This window comes from Nomascus leucogenys, chromosome 14 (assembly GCF_006542625.1).
Source record: "Nomascus leucogenys isolate Asia chromosome 14, Asia_NLE_v1, whole genome shotgun sequence".
Taxonomy (NCBI): domain Eukaryota; kingdom Metazoa; phylum Chordata; class Mammalia; order Primates; family Hylobatidae; genus Nomascus; species Nomascus leucogenys.
This window is the reverse complement of record NC_044394.1, coordinates 32,971,263-32,993,282: the sequence shown is the minus strand read 5'-3', so window position 1 is coordinate 32,993,282 and position 22,020 is coordinate 32,971,263. Positions and strand designations below refer to the sequence as shown.

At 40.3% G+C, this 22,020-nt stretch overlaps 1 protein-coding gene across 1 annotated transcript in view; it reads left to right on the top strand.

Annotated features, from left to right (window-relative positions):
- The first annotated feature begins 1,631 nt into the window (after positions 1-1,631).
- The window catches only part of PPP3R1 (protein phosphatase 3 regulatory subunit B, alpha), a 72,194-nt gene continuing 51,805 nt past the window's right edge, over positions 1,632-22,020 (top strand). Inside the window, exon 1 of the mRNA XM_003262477.4 lies at positions 1,632-2,200. Within this exon, the coding sequence (XP_003262525.1) occupies positions 2,198-2,200 (3 nt within the window). The 5' untranslated portion in view covers positions 1,632-2,197. The remainder of the gene's footprint in view (positions 2,201-22,020) is intronic.

Genomic DNA, 22,020 nt, shown 5'->3' with positions numbered 1-22,020 from the left:
ATTTTCACTGAAAATGTCCAAGGGACACAAACAAATGCAGTTAGCATGATTACCTCTGGTAAGTGGAGAGAGGAAAAATTTTGCATACAGCACTTTTTCTTAAAAAGCACGTCTTTTTATGATAAAAAAACTAATTTTAAATAGTATACCTAGAAAACGTTACACATATACCTTAGTGACTTTTTCTTGTTCTGTAATATGTTAGTATTCAGTAAGATAAGTAAATCCAAATAGCAACATATTTAAATCAAGAAACTTGTGGAAGAAAGTGTCCCTTCTTGGCCTTTCCTTGATACATTCACTGTGTGACACAGCTTGTTATGTCTAAGTTCTTTTCCTTATTCATCCTGACACAGAAGCAAAGTAGGTCCTGAAGGAGGAAGGGGAGGGATGGAGAGGCGGGGAGTGGGGGGATTGAGAGAGAGAGAGAAAGACAGACAGAGAGAGGGAGACAGGAACCATTTGCTCCTAGGGCAAATCGCTGAGCGTTTATTAGAAAAAAATGCATGCTCATCATATGGAAAAATAATTAGCACAGAAAAAGAATAAAGTTCTCATGTAAGGAGCATTAAGACTTTTTAAAAAAAAAAACACAATGGTTTTTTATAAAACGACTCAAAGGCTTTATCAATAAGGAGTTTCCCATCAGAAAACATCCTATCTCTCTCTCACACACACACACACACACAAATACACACGAGCGCGGGCGATTATCAAGGCTTGTAAAGGAATAACTGGTTAAAATAGTTGCAAAATGTTTTCTTCGTTATCCTCATCACACCTCTCCTGACAGCTTTATTTCTTCTCTCGAACATAAATTTCCTTCTTATGCTTTTCTGGGTGCAATTTCCTATTATAATCTGAATTTTCTGGGAAGATAATTGCCACAAGAGTGGATATAGCTCTACTAAAAGGATAAGCGGACAATCTACATTCGAGTTTTTTTTTCCTTTTTTAAACAAAGACTGATGGACTCCGCCAAAGGGGAGTCTGGACGGTTTACGGGAATGCAGAGCTGGGTGGAAAGTCTTTCTGCGAGTGGGAAGTATCCCTTCTCGTTTGTCCAGGTTCTCCCCACGCCTCGAGCAGAGGCCAGCTTTGGCCCGCTTCCCTGTCTTTGCAACCTGGTTCCTGACTCTGCCAATTCATATTACAGATGGGCCTGCGGGTGCTGCACCGGGGTGACAGCAGTCCTGACGGGCCGTGCAATTCTGTAGTGGATCCAAGTCGGTACACGGATGCACAGATACCTTTGACTGCCTCTCGCAGGACTTGGATTTTTCCTGTTCTTTTTTGGGGGCGGCATCCGGGTGGTTCTGACACCCTAAGACTGCTCCTCTGCTCCTCCTCTCCCGCAAGGCTTCCACTCCAGGGCCCATGTCCCCCTTACGCTAGCACTCGCGCACTCCTCGCGCTTCCTCCCTCCCGGGCACCCTCGCATTTCCTCCTTCCCCTCCCAGCCTTGCTTTCTTCCCCGCCCGCCTCCAGCCACATGACAGGAAGGGCTCCGCCACGCGACGTCACCGACGTCCGCGCCCCCGCCCCTGGCCTCCCCCCACCGTGCACGCAAGGGGCGGCCGGCTGAGGGGCAAACGTGGTCCGCGCGCTCAGCGTTCCCCAACCAGAGCTCGCCAGAGCGCCGCGGCACCCGCCGCCGAGCGGGGCGCGCGGGTTCCCGGATGTGCGGCGCTCGCGGAGGCCCCGCCCCGCCGCCGGCCCGCGCGCGCCCCCGCCTCCGCCCCGCGCGCTGCAGCGCTCCGCTCTCCCCTCCCTCTCCGCCCTCCCCCTTTTTCGTGCCTTGAGGTTGCGGGTCAGCGCGAGCCACTGCAGTGAGTCCGTCACGGCTCCGGCGCGAGAGCGAGGCTGCAGCCCCCGAGTCTCCCGGGCCTCTTCGCCCCCTCTCCCCGTCCTTTCTTCTTCTCTGCCTCTCGCTGCTGCTCCTCCCGCGCTCTCCGGCTCTGAATCTCGACCTTAATTTATTTCCCCCTACCCTGCCCGTTCCCTCGCGTGCCCAATCACCCGGCCGGCGCGGGCCCCGCGCGCCGCCTCCCCTCCCCCACCCGCGCCCCCTCCCCGCCGGCGACCCGAGGGCCGCAGCTGGGCCGCCGCCGCCGCCGCCGCCGCTTCCTGCGAGCCCGCCTGAGCGCAACACTTCTCCGAGCCAGCAAGCCAGCGAGCCGCCGACCAGCCGAGCAAAATGGTGAGACCTTGGCTTCCTCGATGCACCATCCCTTCCCCTACTGCCGCCGTCCGGGTCGAGTGCGGGGGCGAGCCCTGACGCCCCCGGTCGGCTGTGCCCCCTGGAAAATTCCAGAGACCCGGGCCCGGCGGGTCCCACGGCGGTTGCGGGCGAGCCCGCGAAGGCGGCGGGGCGGCTGATGACAGGACGGCGGCGGGGCCCCCGCGCCCGCCTCCGCCCCCGGCCTCTGCGGGGCGCCCCTCTGCTGCTCGGCCGCCGCCCCGCCGTCGCCCCACCCCCGCGCCGCCGGTCCCGCCCGGCATCGACCCCCGCGGGCACCCCTGGCCTTCAGCCCGGCGGGCTCCCCTTCTCGCGACCCTCCTCCACGTGGAGCCCCCCCCCACACTCACTCTGTTTTTCAAGTTCGAGAGTATTCTGAAATCCTATGGAAATAACAATATGTGGCAAATGGCGCTTTACATAAGAACCACTTTCTCTCCAGAGCTGCTGCTTCTCCCACTCACTCCCTATTTCCCAGCAGTGACTCTTGGTAGGGAACCCTGCCACTCACTTCCCCTCTCCTGCGAGCGTCGGTTTAGCTGCGGTGCGCAGCTTCGCGGGGTTTCCTTTCGCTGCTGCTTTGCACGCTGCCCTGGCGAACCGGAAAGATCCAAGGTGTTTGTTCACGAAAACATACGCGAACTTGATCTGGGAGAAATGGGGACGCTTAATTTTTCATGCTTCTCTTACTAGCAACGGTTTTTTCATTTTCTTTGCTACCTTCGTGTGTCTCTCTTGGAGTGGTTGTTTTTGAATCATGGCGATTTAAATTTGTCTTTCCTTACCCTCACATTAATCCCTAGGTAGAATTCGCTGCTGTAGTGTTTCAGACAGACGCTAGGGGTGTGTCTCCCGCCTCTGTCGCTGCAGCCAAGAAATCAACGACGCCCTTTTAGCCTGTTACCTTACCGGTTCTCTCGCTCGGGGAAGCCCTTGTCGTTAGTTTCCTCTTTGTAAATCAAGAGTTGTATACACAGTAGAGAAAGTTCAGAGTGCTATTCCGCGTATATCAGATACTCCATCATGTGATTCAGTTGTTAGGCTTTCTCTAAAAGTCTTTGAACAGTTGTCAGAAGACTTAAAACTGGTTGACGGTGGGTAATTTCTCGCATCTTTTCACTGTATGGTGTCCCACCCTGTATGTAGAATTTAAGTGCTTCAGTATATGTGGTGGATTACTGAAGGGGGGAATGCTGTTGCTTACAACTTAAAATCGATTTGGTGAAATCGATTTTAAGGGAAGAACGTGAAATTAGAATGTTCAGGTAAGTCAGCTTTTATTTAAAATATAGGGGAAATGAGTAAGTGCTTACTGGTGCACTTAAAACCCAGATTAGGAGCAGAGTTAAATGATTGCCGATTTTGATGTGTAGAGAAAGTTTTTCCTTGCCAACTTGCTAGGCAGCTCAGAGAGGCAACTTTGGCACCCGAAAGTCACAAAACAATTTAGGAAGATCATAGCCATTCATCATATAATCTTTTTGTTGGCATAGTCTTTTGAAGTGAAGAATTGCATTTCAGTGCTTTAATAGAATTTCCTTATGCACATACTTTAGTTGAAGGGCAGGATCTTGAAGATCTTTGTTCATTGCAGGGAATGTTTTTACTTAGGTTTCTAAACAGCACATTTGAGGAACAGTGATGTAGCCTTTTGTTGTTTATATATTATATAGCGAAGTGGTATGGTTTCCAAATAGTAACTCTCTTGCGGTGCACCCCCTCCTCTGTTTTTTGAACAACCAGACTGAAATTGGGAAGTTCTCTTTTAGCTCTTAAATTTCTTGTTTTCCTGTTACTCTGTTGTCTTGTCTTTTAAAATATTTTACGGTGTATCAAACGATGTTGTTTCCTGCCAGGTCATTATGTTCCTTTTCTTCCCAGCTCCCTTTTCAGTATTTCTTAAGTCAACTGTTGGGTTTTTTTTTTCCTCTTTCATCCTCCCAATACCATTTCAGGACCTACGTAATGTTTGCAGTGGCTTTCCAACTTTAGGGTTATTTTGGTCTGCTGAATACAGTACTGGTTTGAAAGTATCAAGACCATACCCATAACTCAACTTTGCCATATGGGATGTCGATTAACCCAAATAAATCAGGCTTTGGAGTGATCTGGTTAATTATTCTGGTTAATTGAACGTACAAATCTGAAAACTTTCACACCCTTTGGAAAATCTCTGTTAGAACTCTTATTATTTACATTCTGTCAACAGCATTTACAGTATTTATGAAATATCACTAGTTAATTCAAGTATGGAAAGTAAAAAGGCTTATAAGATTTAAATGAACTCTCAAGGATCTTTTCTGATAGGTATTAATTTTAGTTGGTGCCTTAAACGTAGTTTGTTTCTTTTTTTTCTGAAAGTTGAAGTCTTTCCCTCCCTTCACCCTTATTTGAGTTTTAAATTGTTAAGCGTCCAGGGAGAATGAAGGTTATATGTTAAAAAAAAAAAATCTTGTAAATACTGAGCTCCTAGGAATTTCCCCTGAACGAGGTGTTTTATATACGTTTTTGTTGAAACAGATAATACGGATTTTGTTCTGGATGAACATAATATAAAGGTAATTGTTTTACGTTTTGTTTCTTAAGGGAACTTTAAATTTTATAAAGGCCTTTTCATGTCTTTGTGCTTTTAAACTTTTAAATTGTTTTTTTATCTCCGTGATCTGCACTTAGAACTTAAATTTATTGCCGTCTATAACTGTATGTAGAGTTTTACACGACATATTCTAGTTCAGATTCTGTGGCAAAGGCCACCTTTTAGAAAAAAAACAACCTGTCTTATGACCAGCGGAATTAAAATTCACATCTGTCCTGAGAAAATTTATCCACTCATTTTGTCCCATAGTGAATGAGAAAATTAAAATGGCTCAAGGTATAAAGTAAAGAAGCTGACTAAGGGTCAGTCAGCAATGAGAGGGACAGACAAGTATGGAAGGATCAGGCAACTGTTATAGGTAGTAAGGCAGTATAAGGCAGTCACCTAGGGCCGGGAGGATTAAGTAAGTCAAACGGTGGGCCTGGAGTCTGGGGCAAGCACCAGGGATTCATTCCTATCAACAAATACTTGTAGATTTTGTCTGCCGTTTACTGGTTGTTGTGCTCTCTGTTGTGGAGGATATTGCAATGATTAAGGCAGGTTTCCTACTTTCATTTAAGTAGAGAATGTAAGACAAATGCCAGTAACCGTGAAGTAAGTTAGCATATGATGAGTGTCATATGAATAGTACACACAAAGCATGATAGAAATTTAGGAAGGAGCAAGATCATTTTCACCTGGGATTAGGAAAAGTTTTATGAAGGAGGTGATAATTGAGCTAGCTGGGTCTAAAAAGATCAGGGATGCAGTAGGCAGAGCTGGAGGCATCTAGAAGAAGGCACTTTAAATCCTAAAGGTAGGAAGAGATAATGTACATTTGGAGCACTGATCGTTCCCGAAACAACAGCAAAAGCATCATCTGGAAACTTGTCAGGCCCCACCCTGGAACAACTGGATCTAAAATTCTGGAGATGAGCCAAGCAGTCTTAAGTTTTATAGGTCTTCCAGGTGATTGTGATGTAGGCTGAACTTTGAGAACCACTGTTTAGAGAATAGGAAGGAATGTGTTTATTTAAAGTTGTAGTCAAGTGTCTCTTAATATACCTAGCACTAACTATATGTACTTAAGACATGATTGTTATCTCCAAGGAAATTAATCAAGTAGGGTAAATAAGACAGTGATTATGCAGTGTGCTATGTGCTATTAACAGACTAAACATGGGATGCTGTAAGAGCACATGGCCGGGAAGAGGCTTAATCCACACTGGGGATGAATGTCACTTAAAGCTTCCTGGAAGAAATGGTGTCTGAACTGAGTCGTGAAAGGATGAATATTTAGCCAGTGAGGAAGGGCACACACCACATAGAGAGCTTCTGTTCGAAGTCATGGAAGCATGAGATATACAAGCCATCCAGAGAACTAAAGTTTTTAGCGTGGCTGGAGAGGAAGGGGGTAGTGTCTGGTGGATTGACACTAGATCATAGAGGGATTTGCATATCATGAAGGAGTTAATCTTTTTTCTCCTAAAAGCAGCGGGAAGTTATTTTCAAGCAGGAGAATGACGTTTTCTCATTTAGTTTTTTAAAGAGACCATTCTGATGGCCGTGTGGATAATAGCATAGATGAATCTAGACATGAGGATTCAGAAATAATTACAGTAATTTATATGAGACAGAAGAATGTGAAAGAATACAGTAACAATGCAGATGGATAGTAGGGAACCTACAGGAAATACATTTGGGCGGTAGAAGAAAGAACTTGGTAACTGTTGGATGATGGGGAAGAAAAGAGGTGGTGAATTCTGCTTTGGTTTCTGGCTTTGGATAATGCTATCCACCCAGCAAATATTTATTGAGCACCTACTTGGTTAAGGTTAGGTTTTAGGAATACATGGGGAATACTGTTTCTGTCCTTGAGAAACTTCCAGTTTGCTGTGATGACTATTGTTTCATCTCTAGGCTTCTTTTATTTGGTAATTAGTGCTTGGGATGCTATGTTGCAAGACTCCAAGTTCAATAGGATAGAGTGCTATGAAATATTAACAGTGCCTGCTACATACATATCATGGCCTAGGAGATAGCAGAAAGAACTTGATAGCCTGGAGGTAGAAAGAGGCACATGTGTTTGAACAGTGATTCTAAAGAAGTGGATCCTGGACTAGCAGCATCAGTATCATTTGGGACCTTGTTAGAAATGCATATTCTCCTAGGAGATGTAGGAGAATAAGGTTTTGGGGGGAGTGATGAGGATTTTTATTTTTGCACATGCTGAATTTAAAGGAATCATGGGTGGGCTAGGCACAGTGGCTCATCCCTACAATCCAAGCACTTTGGGAGGCCAAGGCAGGTGGATCTTGGGCTCAAGAGTTCCAGACCAGCCTGGGCAACATGGTGAAAGCCCATCTGTACAAAAATACAAAAATTAGGCAGGCACAGTGGCACACGCCTGTAGTTCCAGCTACTCAGGAGGCAGAGGTGGGAGGATGGCTTGAGCTTGGGAGGTGGAGGTTGTGGTGAGCCAAGATTGTGTGACTGCACTGCAGCCTGGGTGACAGAGCAAGACTGTTTTGGGGGGCGGGAGGTGGGGAGGGAATAGTAATCTTGGGTTATCTAGGTGATTATGGCCAACAGGTAATTGGCTACCTATATCTGGAGCTCAGAAGAGACATCTGGGGCTTGCATTAAAGATTTGAGCATTGTCTGTGCATTTATATTAGGTAGTAGTTGAAGCCATGAAACTGGGTGAAATCCTGTGTAGAGAGAATATAAAATGAGACGTGAAGAGAGTGAACTCTAAAGATGGTGCATGTAAAAAGGCAGGTAGAGGATGAAGAGCTTGTGAAGTTTGTCATTGAATAGCCAGAGAGATAGTTGGGAAATGAGCAGCACAGCATGATGCCAGATTGAAGGGAGTCTTAAGGAGGAAGGAGCCAGCAGTGAATAGATACTGCAGAGATCAATAAAGTGAACTTAAAGATGTCTTTTGGAGATAACAGGAGAGTTTTGATGACTTGGTCAACAGTAGTTTGTTGTAATGGTGGCAAGGGAAGCCAGGAGGTAGTGAGACATTGAATTTAGATTGCTCTTTAAAGCTTTGAGTAGCAGAGAGGATGGAAGCTAGAGAATTTAGTTTTGAGGAAGGATTTATCTTGGGGTTGAAAGAAAAAGTCAGAGCCGGGCACGATGGCTCACTCCTGTAATCCCAGCACTTTGGGAGGCCGAGGTGGGCAGATCATGAGGTCGGGAGTTCGAGACCAGCCCAACCAATATGGTGAAATCCTGTCTCTACTAAAAATACAAAAATTAGCCGGGTTTGATGGCGTGTGCCTGTAATCCCAGCTACTTAGGAGGCTGAGGCAGGAGAATCACTTGAACCCAGGAGGCGGAGGTTGCAGTGAGCTGAGATTGTGCCAGTGCACTCCAGCTTGGACCACAGAGCAAGACTCTGTCTCAAAAAAAAAAAAAAAAAGAAAAAGTCAGTAAAAAGGGAGAGATTATCTTTTGCATTTTTTCAAAGAGAAAAGACAGGATTATTGACAACTTAATATCTCCAAGGAGGTAGAAGGGAGTATATGACTCTCCTTAGACAAGAAGGGGAATTTTTCTCATCCTTTTAACATGAAAGAGAAGGAGAAAAAGATGAAAACTATTATGTAGGTCATATAAGAGTTTAGGCTGGAAAGGAAGTCGTGTTAAGTTGTAAATGGTTTAACTGAGTTCAGTTTGGTCCCATTGGGGAACCATTGATTAATCTAGAAATAAGATGCTGGTTGACTTGGAAAGGGTGGAAACTAGATGAGGTGAGTTCCACAAAGGAATACTGCTTTATAGTATTACCAGTATGAAGTTATAAGGATTTGAAAGCAAATAAAAATGGAGGCATTTTAAATATAGAGTTGAAAAGAGTTAGAAACTGATGATGAGGAAACAGTCATGAAGGATGACCCAACCTAGTGATTAGATATAAAGATAGCACATTACAAATAAAACCAGGAAAGTAGGAGTGAGTTGCTGGTTAAAAGTAGTGTTAGAAGAAGGTGAGCTTGGTTTTAGATAGTTAATTTGATAGGCTTGAGACATTATACTGTAATTATTTAACAAATGTGATAATGTACTTGGAAAATAAACAGAGTAAATTTTTTTTTCGTTTTGGAGACAGGATCTTGCTATTTTGCCCAGGCTGGACTGCAGTGGTGCGATCTCAGCTTATTGCAGCCTCTACCTCCCAGGCTCAAGCCATCCTCCCACCTCAGCCTCCCAAGTAGCTGAGACTACAGGTGCACACCACTACACCCAGCTAATTTTTGTGGAGACGGGGTCTTGCCATGTTGCCCAGGCTGGTCTCAAACTCCTGAGCTCAAGCAGTCTGCCCACCTCAGCCTCCCAGAGTGCTGGGATTACAGGTGTGAACCACCAGGCCTGGCCTAGAAGTAGAATATTTGAGTCAGGGTAATAGCTGATTGGATAGTTGTAAAGATGAAGATTAAGGAAATACTGATGGAATTGGTCATTAGAAGAATATTGATAATTTTTAAGACTAACTTCAGTCATGTCCTAGGTGACAAACATAAGATTGCAGGGGAATGTAAACTCTATGAATGCAGGAGCCTTGTCTTTGTCTTTTCATTCTTATGTTCCAGATACTTGGTATATGGTAGATGTTAAGTACTATTTGAAGGAGTATGTGAAGTGGAATAAAGGAATAGGTGCTTATCGGACATTGAAGGCAATGAGTGTCCGTTTCTTTTTTTTTTTGAGACGTTTATGAAAGAAAGACAAAAGATAATTAACTTAAGTGGTTTACAGTTGGAGTAAGTTCTTTTTTGGTAAGAGAAATATGTGGATATTCTTGAGAATTAGAAAAGCCAGGAGAGGGAGCTGTAAGAGCGTGATTAATGGAATGAGCTCTAGAAAAGTTAAAAAGAAGAGGATGAAAGGAAAGGATAGACATTAAAAGAGAGAGAAAAAATCAGAGTGAAGAGAAATAGGCCATGGCAACAGATATGTTTTAATAATGGAGTTCATACCAGGTGGCCTAAATCATCTTAGTATCTCAGGATAATTTGAGGCAAGTTAATTTGCTGAGGTTGACATTGAGGCTGAGGGAACTGGGGTGGTTTTGAGGGGTGAGGGCTGTGGAAGAGGATTGTGTTATCCAGTTTGGGGAATTGTTAGGCAGTTAACAAGGTAATAAATAAACATAACTAACTAGTAGCCAGGACCTAGGAGAAGGCAACAGTGGGTCAGTGACCTAGGAAATAAATCTAGAAAACAGGGGTTTTAACCAGAAAAGAGCTTAATACTTTGGCAGTCTTTGCTTTAGTAAACTCAGATTTATTTGTTCTTCTGATCAATTTACATAGGTCTAAAAGGAATCATTTTTTGAGTCCAGCTTTTAAGGAAGGAGGAATGTTTTAGATCTGTATGTTAATTTTTTTCCTAAAGTTCTAAAGACACTACATTAATATAGTCACTTAAAAATTCAAATGATATTGAAAGATCTAAAATGGAAAGTAAGTCTTCCCTGGCCACCCCTCCCCCAGTATTAAGTTTCTTGTTTATATATTCTTCGAAGAGTTTTTTTGTGTGGGGTTTTTTTCCTTCCTTTATTTATTTTTTTCCGCCTGTGGCAACATAAGGATTTTATTATAATTTAGTTCTTATTAAAAAGATTGATTGTAAAAGAGTTTTAATGATATGCTACTTATTACAAACTATGAGTAAACTCATAGTTCACTCATTACAATCAGTTGTAGTCCAAAGTTTTAATGGTATTTTAAATGTAAACAATGAGTCAGAAATAATTGATAAATCTAATTAGGTAGCAATTTTATAATGATAGAGGTTGTTACTTTAATGAGGGTCTGAACTATGACCATGTTCTTAAGAAATTACTCTGGGGAAAATAACATTTTACTAGAACTTTTTTTTGTTCTTATTTCTACCTGATATCTTATTAAACATCACATGGATAACAAATTATTAAAAGAGAAAATGACTCTTGAAGTATAATGGATAAAGCATCTTTTTTAACTCAAGCTTGATTGATTAAAATTTATTCCTCATTTTTACCCTTCCAAATAAGCCTTTTCTCCAGTAGCCCTCATCTATTCTTCCCTTCCTGAATTTTCTCCATAGACTCCATAATAAAGGAAACTCACGGTCAACATCTCCTCAGTGTTTGTGAGTTGACAGTATAATTCGGACTAATTTATAGGTCTGGCACAGGAATAACATTTTGATAAATGTGTTCCTGGGTTTGTCTTTGGATTTTATAGTCTTGTACTATGAAATATTTAAAATGTTTGACGATTTCTGTAGGAAATCTTTTGAAATTTAGCACTAATAATTTAAACAATTCATAGATTCCTATACTGTTCTTCCTCATAGAGTTTTGTTTTGTTTTTTAAATATTTCTTGTAAGTAGTGAAAAGAGGGCCAAATTGGTAGCCCTGTTGGTATCCCAAAAAAACATTCCTGTAGATGAGATGTCACATTGACTTGTTTTTCTGGTGTTGGTAAAATCACTGGTGTGTTAGCCAGCTCTTTTTGTAAAGAACACAGAGTATTCATTTTTATTTTTATATTAGAATTAGGTATGCATTTTAAAACCTAGTTACAATAGAATGAAGCATAGCAGCCTACAGAAAGGATGTTACCCTTGGCCTTTACTAGCACTATCCATTAGTACTTTATTTTTAATCTGTCTAGATTCAGGGATGGTTTTCTTTCATATCCTCCTGAGTGTAATGCCATAAGCAAGCCCCTATTTTAGGCATGCGATAGGCTGGCATTGTCTAGTATTTCTTGTAAGGCAATCTTTAACAAAAATTGGAATCTCAGGAAAAACACGTGATAATGGGCAATAAGATAAATCTGTACTTATGTATTTGTTCATGGTGCACCTATGTTCCCTAACAAATAGAATTTCATGAATAATAAACTATACTCTTTCTCAAGTAAAGAGTGAGCTTATAAACAGAGGAATGCTTCAGCTGTATCTTGCTGTCTGACAGTCACACTGCTTTTACCTTCTTTCTGGACTGTTAACGTCTGTTCATACATTTCTTGTTTTTCTTTTTCTTTTTTTTCTTTTCTTTTTTTTTTTTTTTTGAGACGGAGTCTTGCTGTGTCGCCCAGGCTGGAGTGCAGTGGTGCAATCTTGGCTCACCGCAACCTCAGCCTCCTGGGTTCAAGCGATTTCCCTGCCTCAGCTTCCGAGTAGCTGTGATTGTGGGCGCGCACCATCACGCCCAGCTAATTTTTGTATTTTTAGTAGAGACAGGGTTTCACCGTGTTGGACAGGTTAGTCTCAAACTCCTGACCTCGTGATCCGCCTGCTTCAGCCTCCCAAATTGCTGGGATTACAGGCATGAGCCACCGCACCTGGCGCATTTCTTGTTTTTCAGTCCACCGCAGTTCAGTGATGTTTAATTCAGTAGACACTAGCTGTATGTGGTTGTTTAAATTTTAAAGTTAATTAAAGTTAAGTAAAAGTATAAATTCAGTTCTTCATTCACAATATCTAGGAGTACACAATAGCTACATGTAGCTAGTGGCTACTGTGTTAATGTAGATAAAGAATGTATCCATTGTGGCAGAAATTTCCATTAGATACTGCTTGTCTACAATGATTTTGCACCTGCATGTCAATGAAACTTACATTGGTAGTAATCCTTTTTTTTTTTTTTTTTTTTTTTTGAGTTGGAGTCTTAGTCTGTGGGCCAGGCCGGAGTACAGTGGTGCAATCTCAGTTCACTGCAACCTCCGCCTTCCATGTTCAAGTGATTCTCCTGCTTCAGCCTCCTGAGTAGCTGGGATTACAGGCGTGTGCCACCGTGCCTGGCTAATTTTTGTATTTTTAGTAGAGACGGGATTTCACCATGTTGGTCGGGTTGGCCAGCTCCTGACTTGTGATCCGCCTGCCTCGGCCTCCCAAAGTGCTGGGATTATAGGCGTGAGCCACCGTGCCCGGCCACATTGTCAGTAATCTTCTAATTACCAGCATGAGATTCGGAGTTGGGAAGATCTGAATTTAGATTCTGACTCTGCCATGTATTAGCAATGTGACCTTGAACAAATATCATAAGCTCTCTAGACCTTATTTAGTGCAGTACATACGTATATAAAGTGGGAATAACAACACCTTAAATTGTGACAGTATACAGTTGGCCTTCCATGCCCATGAGTTCTGGATCCATGGATTGAAAATATTTGGGGAAAAAAAAACAATAAAAAAAAACAATGAAAAATAATACAAATAAAAATTTAGTATAAATACTATTTACATTGTATTAGATACTGCAAGTAATCCAGAGGTGATTTAAAGTATACAGGAGGATGTGCGTAGGTTACATTCAAATACTATGCCATCTTATATCAGGGACTTGAGCATCTGTGGAGTTTGGTTTCTAAGGGGTAGGGGTGGGGAAATGGGACCAGTTCTCAGTGGATACTGAGGGACCACTGTAGAGCGTCTGGAGATCCCATAGGTATTCATTAAATGCATTTGGTTTAACATTTTTCTTCTTTGTAATGTTGGACCTTGTTGGGAACTCTTGAAATTCTCCTCTTTTGGCTTCTGTGACCTTTTCTACTATTGCTAGTTGCTATTTCTACCTCTCTGACCATTTTTTAGTCTGTTTCCAGCCTTTGATCTAGGTTTGGTCCAAGACTCTCAAATATGATAGTATTACTTTCCCGTTTAAAATTCTGGCATTATAAAGACTAAAATCTTTAACATAGCCTGTAAGACTCCATAAATTCTACATCTGCTTACTTCTGTCCCTTCCACCATGTTCCTACTTGTTTTCTATGCTCTAACCACTTGGCCTTGTGTCATTCACCCAGTATCGTTTGCTATGTTTATTCCACCATCCGAACCTTTGCATATGCTACTGGAATGCCTCAAAAGTCCCTCAGTTAACTAAATAGGAGCCACACATTCCCAGAGCAGGTCAGGTCATGTTCTATGTCACACTCTTTTAGTACCTTTAATGTTTCCTTTGTAGCACATAATTGATTAGTTTTGAGGTGTTTGGTCACTTTCTATCTCCCCATGATTTAATGTGAACTCTGTGAGAATGGGCATCTTGTCTGTCTTGTTTTTCATCTGTTAAAAGGAAAAAATCTTCATACAAGTTCAATTTAGCAGAGTTTGAGAAAGAAAAATCTGTGTATGGGATAGCTCTCAGAATCAGAACAGATCTAAGAACTCCAACCAGCAACATGGTCAAGTAGTATTTATAGATAGAAAATAGAAGTGAAGTATAAGACAGAAGTGAGGTACAGAGCTTAATTGGTTACAGGTCGTTTGCCTTATTTGAGTCATTTGTTGCCTGCGACTGACTGAAGCTCAGCTGCTGTAATTGGCTGAGACTCAGTTGTGTTGTAAAATTACAGATGCTCCTTGACTTACGTTGGGGTTACATCCTGATAAACCCATTGTAAGTTGAAAATGCATTGAATACACCTAATGTACATCTTAGTCTAGTCTACCTTAAATGTGCTTAGAGCACTTACATTAGCCTACATTTGGTAAAATAGATAACACAAAGCCTATTTGTAATACTTACATAATTTATTGAAAACTCTACTGAAAGTGAAAAACAGAATGGTTGTATGGGTACCATCCTAAAGTTGAAAATCAACCGCTTTAAGTTAGCGACCATCTGTGTACTCTTAGGTTTTCAATTGGTTTACTGAGCTAGGCTGTGGTTATGTAAGGACTCAAATGCGGAGGCATCCTGAGGCCAAATTTAGGCTAATTTAACAACTTTTATATACCGCCGCTGCCGGCATAGGACCCTACACATTATAGAAATTCAGTAAATATTTCTTGAGTGAATGCACAAATTCCTTGTTCCCCCCTCCCCCTCAAAGTTTCATCTATTTCTTGTGTACTGATGATTCATTCGTATTTTTCAGCCCGCATCGTTCTCTTCTCCAGTCCATAGTTCTGCTTACTGGATACTATTTAAATAAGGATGTTTCTAAGACACCTCAAACTCAACTAAATGTAACCAAAACCACATTGATTTATCTTCATGTTGATGCTTCATTATTCTCTGTTTTTTTCTTAATGGAAACAGTGTGTATCCATGCATTTTACCTGGAAACCTTGTACAGTCATACTTTTTTTACTCTCTTCACTACTAAGTCTTAAGGCAGTTTCCAGTGGTACCTCATATATTGTTTATTTCTGTAACACAAATTGACTTATATTCTGTCAGTAAGCAGGGAAACATAATATTCCCAGCATATTAATGCTTTGTGCCACCAAGTGGTGGTAGATGAATTCAAAATGTAGGAACACAGCTGAAAGCAGCAAGCTACAGAATACGGTACTGTATACTGTCCGTTTATTTCACATCCTTCCTCTTGACTCACATTGGCTATTTATCTGTGTTGGAACAATTTACTGCACAACTCTTCTAGCATAATTTTCCTTGCTTTAATAACTTTGCTTCAAATAATCCTTACACCTTTTTCTGTTACTTTCGTCTGTACCTTTAAAAGTCTTTTATTATGTTTATTATTCAGCACATCTTTGTTAATATTTTTATTAGGATTTGTATTGTTTTTGTAGTACTGTGGTTACAAAGTTGCATAGGTTTTAAGTGTCTGTTCCGGACTGAATTTTCCTTAAGCCATGTTATTTTTAATGGGTGGTTTTAAGAACATGAGGTTTTTTTCAGGGACATAAATATCATGTTATATAGCAAACATGTTTTTTCATTTAGATCCCCCAAATGTCACTTGAATCTGCTACTTCTTCATCCCCATTGCCATTGACATCATTGTGCTTCCATTTATTTCTCAGGTGGGCTATTTTGATAGCCCACATAATAGTTTTTTCTTTTTGCCTGTGGTTTCTTCCTTCATTCTGCCTTACCTATTGCCATGAGAGTTTTTCTTTGGATGAGGAAATCTTATGTCAATGCTTTCATGTGAAAGTCAAGGCTTACGTCTTCGAGAATTAAAAATCTAAACTGTTTTGCATGACACTCAGGCTCTGACCCTTATTTCTAGCCATCCTTATGCTGTAACTGGTTCAAACTGCTGCTTTCTCAGATTCCTTATCCTTTTTCACTTATTGATGCCTTTGTACTCTTTTTTTTGTTGGCATTGTCTCTCCCCTTTCTCTGTCTGGCAAACGTCAAGATCCACAGTGGCATTCTGTGAAAATGTTCCCAACTCTCCCAGGCAGAGTTAATGGCCATTTGTAAGTAACTCACTGTAGTACATTCCATATTTCATTATGTTTAATTGCCTGCCCTCCTAAGCTGTTGGCTCCTCGAGGGCGGTGGATGCATTTTTTTTCAACTTTGTAAATCTAATCCCTGTTGTGGTATCTGTCACTTAATGCAGAGGTACAGTGGAGCTAAGTTACTATTAGTCGTCTAGGACTAGGGAGACCTTTGCAAGTCCTGTGTATAAGTGTTTAGAAAACCCCCAGTATGTTAGGGACAAATAGGAGAGCTACCAGAAAGGAAACTGCTATTGATTGTAAAAGAGAGCTTCTTTTATGGTTCAAAATTCTTGTTACATGTCTGAGCAGAGTCTTATATGTCAGGTTGTTACTTTCATTTGTAAAGGGTAAGTAAACATTTTCATAAATAAAGGAAATTCAAAATTTATGAACAGTGTTTACCTTTGTTTACCTAAGCTGATTTATCGTAACCTTTTTTTGTTGCTGTTCTGGAGATTCTAGAACAGCTAATAAAGTGTTAGTGCAAGTCTATATCTTTGATATCCTTCACTTAGCAAACATTTAATGTTCACTTACTAGATATATCAAACATAGTTTCAGGTATAAACATGAATGAAAAAAAGATACAGCCCCAGAAACTGTGGGGGGAAATATTATAGTAAGTGCTTCAGTAGCACTACTGTGAAGTGCTAGATTTCTTCTGGCCACTCTGCTTGTCCAGTTTGAACTTAACATGTAGCAGCTGTTTTGGTATTTTATTATTCATTCTGGTCACATTACTCATGGAGTTGTATAATGTCAAGTAGTTGTTCAAGTGCTGAAAGAATACTATAATTTTGTTGTTGATTACATTGCTTATCAGTAAATTTAATTGATACTATGAGAAGTAACATGATATGGTAGAGCAAGATTGGGCTATGGAATTGGAAGGCCTGTTTTGGAGTACTCTAAATTAAAAAAAAGTTATATTTGTAAAATAACCACAAGATTGCCCAATTCACAGTTCTTCTGAGTATTGGTGTAGGTAATTATTTAAGATGTTTGATAAATTGTAAAAATTGAACTACTGGAAACCAGTATGTAGTATTCTCGGCAGGTCTGTGTTTCATAATCCTAATTTCTTTGCAGCCCACTATTCAGAAATGTAGTGATTAACAAAGTCAAGAACGTATCAGGGTATTTTTGGCTACAAGTAACAATATCTAACTAAAAGTGACTTAAATAATAAGCAGTTTATTATTTCACAGAATGAGAAGCTCAGAGCCAGAGAGTTACAGGGTTGGTTCAGCAGTTCAGTTTCATCAAGAACATAAGACCTGCTTACTTTAAAGCTCCTCTGCATGTCAGCAGAGGGCTGCCCCAATTTTAGATACCAACATCTGGCCGAAGAAGAGCAGGGAATGCTTCTTTAAGTATTTATTAGGGAGCAAAACTTTCTTAAAAGTCTCATAGGAGGTTTTTCCTTAGGTCTCATTGTATTCTCAGTGGCTCTTGCATGCTAGAAAAAGGCCACATTCCTTACTCTGGCATTTAAGTTTTTATAACCTGGCCCTAGGTTACTTTCCATCACCAGAGTCTAGGCCATATGATAGTAAAAACAACCTCATCAGTATTTTATTAGGTACTCTGAATAATGGTCCCAGATTACTGATGGGATTTTAAATAGTAAAAGCTATATCTGGCTTCTGATGTTATACTGACCTCTTCCCTCACCAGTACATAGCTATCCCTTCATGTTGTCATTCTCGTCACCAAAAATTTTGTCTAGTTAATGTAACCAAAATTCTACTTCCTCTCTGAAGGTTATTGTCTCCCCTGAAGCTCTTTCCAGTGGAGCATGGCTGTTCATTTTAGGTTACGGGTAATTAGGAGTTGTTGACATTGTTTTAGATCATGAGTTGGAAAACTCTTTCTGCAAAGGACCAGATAATAAATATTTGAGGCTTGTGAGCCATACAGTCTGTTGCAGCATTTCAACTCTGCCATTGTAGTGTGAAGCAGCTATAGACAGTACATAAATGAATGAGTGTGGCAGTATGCCAATAAAACTTTACAAACGCAGGTTCACAGTTTCTTAATATATATGATACCAAAACCACAAGCAATGAAAGAAAAAAAAGATAAATTGTATATCATCAAAATTAACAAATCTAAGCTTCAAAGGACAAGAAAAGACAATTCTCAGAAAGGGGAAGTTTCTCAAAATCGTATCTGATAAGAAACTTCTATTCAGGATAGATAAACAATTCTTATAACTCAGCAATAAAAAGACAAATAACGCAATTTAAAAATGGGCAAAGGTTCTGAGTAGGTATTTCTCCAGAGAAGATATGAAGATGTCGGTAGTGCATGCAAAGATGCTCAACATCATTAGTCATTAGAGAATTGCAAATCAAAATGTCGAGATAACACTTCACACCCACTAGGATGGTTATAATCAAAAAAGACTGATAAGTATTGTCAAGGATGTGGAGAAACTGGAACCCTCAAACCTTGCTGGTGGGAATGTAAATGTTTATAACTGTGTTAGAAAATAATTCCTCAAAATGTCAAACATAGAGTTACCATATGACCTAGTAATTCCATTCATGGGTATATACCTAAAAGAAATGAAATGTGAAATGAAGTGAAAAACCTGGACATGAATGTTAATAATAACATTATTCATAATGGCCGAAAATGGAAACAGTCCAAATGTTTATTAACCGATGAATAGATAAATATGGTATGTTCATACGAATGAAGTGTTCGTTAGTAAAAAGAAGTGTGTTGATACTTGTTACAACACATTAGATTAACCTTGAAAATACTCCAGTAAGTAGCCAGTCATACAGGATCATATATTGTATAATTTCATTTGTATTTAATATCTAGAATAGGCAAATATGTAGAGCCAGAAAGTAGATTCGTGATTACTTAGGGCTGGCCCGAGGGGGAGTTGGGGAATGACTGCCAGTAGATACAGGCTTTTGGGGGTAATAAATATGCTCTAAATTTGATTGTGGTGATGGCTGCACAATGGTATGAATGTACTAAAACCATTGAGTTGTATACTTTAGATGGATGGTTTGTATGGTATATAAATTATATCTCAATAAAGCGGTAATAAAACAAAACAGGTGGTAGGCTTATTGACCAGCAAGCCAAAGCTTGCTGACCCATAATAGATTATTCTTCATTTTCCTGCTAAGCCATTTCTTTATCTGTTCTCATTGCTAACTCAAATCTTTCTCGTTACTCAGTTTTTCATTCAAAATTTAAGTACCTGTCTCACATTTTCCCTCTGTGTTCCACCATCACTTTACATCTTTATGGACATTCTAGCCTTAGTGTTTGTTGACCCCCTCCATTTTACTAACCTTTAGTTTTCTGTCTACTTCAGCTATTTCCTATGGCCGTAGTCAATATGGTATCTTACCATTATCCGAACTGTCCCATTGCCAGGACTTTATTTCCTGTTTTGAGATTACTTTCTCAATTATAATTATTGAAAATGCCATACATATATCATTTTCTGGTTTTTGAGGGTGTTATTATATATGTTTTTAAATTAGAAAGTAGTACCAAATTATTGTTGCTACCTGCAAGAAGTTGTTGGAAAGTTTCCATGTAATAGTATTTCACGTTTTTCATCCATTTACTCCTCAGCTGTCTTCACCTGACACCCTCTCACTGTCATGTTTCTGCGATTGTGACTGCTGTTTTAGATATATGGAAGACATTTAAAATTGCTATGCCGGTGTGAGTTGGCAGTAACAAGCCACTTGAATTTAAGTGTTCTAAGATGAGAAGAAAATGGCTGCAATAACTTCTCGCTCCTCTTGTATAATACAGAAAGGCTGTGGGTTTATGATATGTTGGTAAGAATGTTACGGGATTTATATTAGCTTGAGTTCAAATTTGGTCTCTACCACTACCAGCTGCGTGACCTTGTGCAAGCTGCTTAAGCTTCTTTTTTTTTTTTTTGTCTCTGTCCCCTAGGCTGGAGTGCAGTGGCACAATCTTGGCTCACTGCAAGCTCCGCCTCCCAGGTTCACGTCATTCTCCTGCCTTAGCCTCCCTAGTAGCTGGGACTACAGGTGTCCACCACCATGCCCGGCTAATTTTTTGTATTTTTAGTAGAGACGGGGTTTCACCATGTTAGCCAGGATGGTCTTGATCTCCTGACCTCGTGATCTGCCCACCTCGGCCTCCCAAAGTGCTGGGATTACAGGCGTGAGCCACCGTGCCCGGCCTTAAGCTTCTTTATAACCTCTATTTACCCAGGGGATTGTTTGGGATGATAAATGAGATAATGTATGTAGTCTCTAATAGAGTGCTCAGCATGTAAATGTTATTTCTCTGTTGTTTTTTTTTTTTGTATTCAGTAAATGTTAACTTTCTTTTTTCCATCCCTGTTTATAGTCACAGAGTTAACTTTTAACTTTAAGGATTACTTTCTAGATCCATTAGTTTCTACCTACAAAAAATATTTTGAAACTTGAGAAAGCAACATTTATTCTATGTTCAGTTTGAAAAAAGTCATGAAATGTAAATTAGTTTATCTGAGGTATCTGAAGGATTTTAGGACTTAAAGAATAGTAGAAAAGAAATTCCATGGTTAGAAGAAAACCAGAAGAAAAAAGCTATCAGACTTTTTTTATTTGTAGACTTAAAAAAAATTACAGCGATTTGGGAAATACACCTTTGGGAGTGAGGTGTTAATTTTGAATATTTGGATTTATTAATTGATTGCTTACAGTGTACTAAGCAGTTTGTAAAATATTGTTTTTACCTTTTTGGACATAATACTCAGTATTTTGAGAATTTGCCTAAATGTTGGAAGTCTCATTCCTAGAAAAATTGAGGTTGGCATGCAGAGGAAAGATCCACTTGCAAGTGGACTATATTTAAAGCTAAAACTCCAGTTGTTTTGGAATCAATATATTTTCCCAAAGAAATAAAAGGGATTTACTTAATAAGTACTTATAAAAGCATATTTAATGATAATTCAAAAATATTTATTATTTTCTCTGTGTCATGAACTGAAGAGTAAACAAAACACGCAAGTGCTTTGCTATCATGGAGCTTGCAGTATAGTGAGTTAATGAGAAACTGATGCCATGTGTGGAAACATCTCTTTGCATTTAATTTAGGTCTTAGTTAAGATAGAATCTTGTCTCATTCGTAGCCAAAGTAATTGTGTGGTAACTGAGAAAATATTTTTCTGTAAGAGAGAGACTCAGAATAATGTGGTCTGCTTTTGTGTGAATAAGAAATAAGGAAGAATAAATAAGAAAGTATTTGTGATTGTATATTATAGTAGATTATAGTAGTAGCTTGGCTAGGATATCTTTGTGATATGTATTATAGGATAATATAGATTATTATAGAAATATAATAGAGACCAGGCGTGGTGGCTCAAGCCTGTAATCCCAGCATTTTGGGAGGCTGAGGTGGGTGGATCACCTGAGATCAAGTGTTGGAGACCAGCCTGGCCAACATGGCAAAACCCCGTCTTTATTGAAAATACAAAAATTAGCTGGGCAAAGTGGTGCATGCCTGTAATCCCAGCTACTCGAGAGGCTGAGGCAGGAGAGTTGCTTGAACCTGTGAGGTGGAGATTGCAGTGAGCTGAGATCACGCCACTGCACTCCAGCTTGGGTGACAGAGCAAGACTCTGTCTCAAAAACAACAACAACAACAAAAACACTGTAATAGAATATTAGGACAAATAGAGTAGATCCATAGTCTACTGGTTCTGTCGCTGTATGGGTTTTCTCTTTTTTTGATACGTTTCTCTTTCAGTTCTTTACATGTTGATACTCCCTAATGGCAAAATCTAAATAAGATTTTTTTTTTTTTGAGACAGAGTCTCACTCTGTTGCCCAGGCTGGAGTGCAGTGGCGTGATCTTGGCTCACTGCAACCTCCACCTCCCAGGTTCGAGTGATTCTCCTGTGTCAGCCTCCCGACTGCCTGGGATTACAGATGCTTGCCATCACGCCTGGCTAATTTTTGTGTGTGTATATATATATATATATATACATATATA